Source organism: Poecilia reticulata, linkage group LG17, assembly GCF_000633615.1.
Source record: "Poecilia reticulata strain Guanapo linkage group LG17, Guppy_female_1.0+MT, whole genome shotgun sequence".
Classification (NCBI taxonomy): Eukaryota; Metazoa; Chordata; class Actinopteri; order Cyprinodontiformes; family Poeciliidae; genus Poecilia; species Poecilia reticulata.
Genome location: NC_024347.1, coordinates 10,779,292 through 10,784,536, shown reverse-complemented (window position 1 = coordinate 10,784,536; position 5,245 = coordinate 10,779,292). Strand labels below are relative to the sequence as shown.

The following is a 5,245-nucleotide window of genomic DNA, read 5'->3' as shown; positions in this document are numbered from 1 at the left end:
ACTGAATAGAAGAAGTGCTGCCATCGATACAGTTACAGCCAAGCATGATTTAATGTTACACAATACAGTTTTACCAAGTTGCTCAAAGTCTAAACTGGCATTGTTGTTCATTTAAGGTGTAAAGTTTACCTTCGACCAAACGCCCCCCAAAGGCATCATAGCGCCCCCCTTTTGTAAAAATGTCCCCCAGCGCCCCCTGCCGTCCTCTGAACGCCGCCTGGGGGGCGGTATCGCCCACGTTGAGAACCGCTAATGTAAATGATGTAAGATGCATATTAAATCAGATGGAAGATATTTGCCCAGGAGATTTTTTTTGTGCTAAAACTAATAAGCGAGCTGCGAAAGTTGTTATTGTGCTATCATGTAAAAAGCTAATTAAACACCTTAACAAATAGTTAAAAGGTGTTTGTATTTACAAAAATGAAAATACTTAAAATAAATAGCACATCCAGGTGTATATGCCATGAAATCCCTTTAAATGGCTCAAAAATATGTGGAATGTCATTAATGTTACATGAAAACAGATGTTTTGTGGAGTGATGGAAATGACATTTTCCATTGAATTGAATTTTGTTTTTTATCGTATTCACAGTCAGTAAGCGCTTTCATATGTGGTGAAATAGTACAACCTTCCAAAATATTTATAAAAACAAACCTGACGAAATATGAATCACTCATCGACGAACAATTTTCAAAGTGAGCACAAAATCTAGCCCTAGTTTTATAGCACGGTTAGCTGCAGCTCAACCATCAACCACATGGGGAAAGACCTGAGCATAGAGCTAAACTCGCTAAACCGCAGAACAACTCTTTATGAAAGTGTCTCTTTGTGAAATTGGAACTAGAATCGCACAATATAATGAATAGCAGTAGTCGTAACAACAATGTTCACAATCTCACAGTGACAAAGGACTTCTTGATCACAATATCGATAAGTGATAACTTTGCTTCTTAGTGACGTAGTGAGTCGTGACAAAAAGAATGTGAATTGATCAAAATCTATTTCAGAATCGCAATATTCAACAATGTTCCTAATACTGCGTAGCACTAACTGGAACCAAAAAGATTATAAGGCAAATATCAACAAGGCATATCAAAACAGAAAAGAACCAAGCTAACATTAACCTAGCCKATACACAGAGATCTTCCTGTGCAAAAGCCTCAGCGGAGAAAAATGCATGCTTTTGCACGCACATGTACCAAGTAGCATTGTTCTTTAAAAATGAATAATAAAGCTTTTAGAGTAAGTGTTGCTAGAACTTTCGATGCAGATAAAAATKTTCAGAAATGTCTGATGGAAAAAATGTCAGTCACTGTTAAAAATATAAAGAAATAAAAAAAATATCCTGAACAGGATTATGGATGAGTGAGTTTGGTAGAATCCCAAAGTTATAGGTAGAGCGGGTAGTTTAGAAAAAAAAAAAAAAAAAAAATTGTGAGAATTTTAATTTGTAACCTATTTCAGTACAGATCGTAATACTTTACACAATTGATAGGCTTTTAAGAGCTTTAAAAACATAAACATAAGTTATGTTTCCAATTAATATATATTGAGCATATRATTAGATTTGAAATTGTGTTTAGTTTATAAAAGGTGAAATTTTACAAAATTAAAAATCAAAGCTGGAAAAGAAACAAAACAGATAAATGGATACATTTCATACAGAGCACCAGATTTAGGCAGCTTAAACGCAGAGAGCGTCTTTATCACACTACACTGCAACTTTATGTATAAAGAATACTGAAAAGATTCACATTACTGACAGCYGTCTAAATCAAATCATTCAAACACCTGCTTGCTTTGAATGTATTTACAATGTGATGAATACATATAGCCAATAAAAAGCAAAGGAAGATATAAAAATACTGTACAAGGTCTGTAAAGCTAAAATAAACACCTTCTTGTAGCTCTCAGAAGTAAATTGGGCAATTAGGAACAGGTCTATGAAATTTATTAGAAAAAGAGCAGAACCGATAAACTGAACAGAGTGCTCGGCTGAACACTTGTCAAACACTGTGTGGGTGCGTGAGTAAACATGTTGAAAATGCTTTATATATTTTTATTTTCTCGCAGTACAAGTGCAAAGAATTAAGGGGTTTTCACCGTTTAACATGCGTAACGTTAATAGGTTCAGAGCATCCGGGGAAAATCTCTCTGTCTGCAGGCCTGAAAACCAACACTGATAACAGGCCCTCAGACAGCACCGTACTAAAAAGCAGATGTTATTCTGCTTGTAGAGATTACTGCATGGCTGAAATGCAGGGGGAATGTTTCAGATGAATCTTAAAATGTATTTATAGCATTTATTTTGAAAATCGCCTCAGGCTATGGAATAGCAGGCCCATCCGGCTTATTATCAGAAGACTGATCAACAATCAGCATCTGATGTCATGGCGAAATGAAAGCATGGCCTTTTTTCAACTGTGTCAGGTTAATGTATCGTTCTAAAGTGAAAACTCGAGGGAACAAAACAAAGGCGCTGCAGATTCACATTGCTATATTTATCTAAACAAAGATAAAGCCAAAATGAAGAGAAAAAAAACTGTAAAAGATTAAGTACTACCCCTAAAGCCCTTTATGCCACATGGTGACTTCCAAAAATATTTAAACAAATTGAGGTTTTTATGTTTTGCCAMATTATAGCCACAAACTTCAAGGGAGCATCCTTGGATTTGATGTAAAAGACCAACACAAAGTAGTGCAAAGAAGTGAAGAAGAAGAAAAACAAAAAAGGAGATAGTTTTCAGATATTTTTGTTTGTGGTGTGCAATTTGTATGTAGCTTTCCAAACATCTGTGAAGAACAGCCTTCACTGCAGCACAGCTACGGCTCTGAGGATACGACTCTACCAGCATTTGCACATCTAGAGACTAAAATGTAAGTCTCTTGTTTACAAAATTGCTCCGGCTAAGTCAGACGGGATACAGAGTCTTTGTAAGTATTGATTTTCAAGTCTTGCCACACAACCACAACTGAATTTAGCTTTGGACTTTGACTGGGCCGTTCTTACGCATGAATAAACTTTGAGATAAGTCCTTTTTTTTAAGCCGTTTGTTTTGTGTTGTATTCCTGCTGGAAGACAAACCTCTGTCACAGTCTCACGTCTTTTTAATGTATTTTTTCCCCCAAGGTTGCCCAGTCTTTAGCACCATCCATCTTTCCCTTGACTTCCTCCCTGATTAAGAAGAAAAGGATGATGCTGCCGACATCATGTTTCATTGAGCATGGTGTGTTCAGGGTGATATGTACTATTCGGTTTTTTTGGGGGTTTTTTTTTTTTACAAGTCATAAAATTACATTTTGGACTCACTGCTTGTAGCCATCTTTAGACAGGACCTTTAATGGCTTTTTGTCTTATGCTTATCCATAGAGGTCTGATTTGTGTAACGCCAGATTCTTTGCCAACTTRAGTCTTGATGTATCGCATCAAATCCCAACAAAATAAACTTTTTAGAGTGAAAAAAAATGYGGAAAAGTTCAGAAAGTGTAAATGTTTTTGCAATGCAATCTAAAAAAAAAAACCTAGAATATAAATGCGTACTTTTCTTATGCTATGAATTTAAGATCCCCTCAGAATATTTTTTGAAATGGGTGCAGATATATTTTGTTTTTCACTTTTAGCAACATATTTTGTTTTGCTAAGTAGAGCACTCATTAGTAAATCCTACCATCATATATATATTTTTATCTKACATAGTTTAGGAATTGTTTTAAACCTGTTAGGTAACCAGACCAAGAATGATTCATTGTGAAAACTTCCCACATTCTCTGTACACACAGCTCTGCACTACAGCAGAGTGGTCAGCGATGTTTAAACTTTACTCTTGCAGCAGTTTCAAACATGCAGTGCTCGAGTTAAATTTTATTCCCTTGCACATCTTGAGTTCGTGTTATGGATTTAGCCCCGAAGAACCAACTGGTACTGACCGACCAAACAATAGAACTTCGGAACAAAAAGGGGGCATGTAGAAGCTTTACAGTGAGTGCAACATTCCCAGTCAGTGCAACAACTGGAGCAAGATGTGATGGCATGGGAGAAGGGACACAAAGGTAAAAATAAACCCATACAAAATAAAAGGGCAAAAAACAAAACAAAAAAGAGCTGCAACACACRACAAGGCTGCAGGTTCAATAATATCACAATCCGAGCATATCACTAGGCGTTAACACACATTGCGCCATGCTCCTGTGTCAGTCCGTCAGTCAACACCCATGCAAGCGGTGCTCCTTTCTCTTTCTCTCTCACTCCTTCCATGCAAACATTGCCTCTTTTTAATCTTCCAATTCTTGGGTCTCCATGACAACAAGATCATACCATGCAGAAAACATTGATCGGGGAGTGAAGGCAATACCAAGGGTTCTGCACACAAGGCCTCACAATGCAGTCAAGGCACTCTGCTGCATGGGCGGACCGCTTCGTCATCTTCGCAGCAGCTTTGCTCTCCTCATTTTTGGACACACGGTTTAAATGTCTCACTTTTAAAGCTACTTTTTTTTTTGTCCTCCTCTTTATTTTTTATTTTTTTGGGTTCCTGCTGTTTCAATAAGGGACGCTTTCTGAAACAAAGGAGTAACAAAAGCAAAGAAAAGAGCGCACCAACCTTCTCGAAGCTCTGAGGGATGGAAGGGGGTTGATGCAGAACACAATGACGTGGGGGGGGGAAGAGAGAGAACGAGGAAACACAGAGAGAATAAAAACGGCCAGCGCAAAGCCACTCTCGCCTCACCACAACGCTCCTGCACGAACCTCACACAGCACATACATACAGTGTTCTGATAAGCCACGTTAACAAAGAACCTGAACTTTCGAATCAGAACGTCGGGCGCTGTTTGTGAGCCTACGTGGGACACCAGCACCCAGGCAGAGTTTGCATTCGGTTCGTTGAGAGAGATTGGGAAAGYTCAGCCAATCTTTATTGGTTTCACGATTAAAATCAAAGCACGGTGCCTTGCCAAATTAGCCACGGCTCAAACCTTTTCGCATTGTTCACGTTACAACCACAAACATAAATGTCAAGAAAAAAAAAAAAAACATTCCCACAGCATTATGCTGCCATGACTAAGTTTCAGTGACGTAGCAGTGACGTGGAAGAAAATGAATGTTGGCCATTTTCTTCCACGTGTTTATGATGAACCCTCCTCTGGAACAAGCAGTTCCCCTCCCAAACAGGTGGTGGCAGAAGTGATCATATCAATTTAGACCTACGCTTATTAATACAGCAATATCTTCAATACAAATATGTT

At 38.1% G+C, this 5,245-nt stretch overlaps 1 protein-coding gene across 1 annotated transcript in view; it reads right to left on the bottom strand.

The window, feature by feature from the left end:
• The window catches only part of LOC103479283 (receptor-type tyrosine-protein phosphatase S-like), a 43,500-nt gene extending 38,507 nt beyond the window's left edge, over nt 1–4,993 (bottom strand). Inside the window, exon 1 of the mRNA XM_017309866.1 lies at nt 4,603–4,993. Coding sequence (XP_017165355.1) covers nt 4,603–4,762 — 160 coding nt within the window. The 5' untranslated portion in view covers nt 4,763–4,993. The remainder of the gene's footprint in view (nt 1–4,602) is intronic.
• Nucleotides 4,994–5,245: the final 252 nt, after the last annotated feature.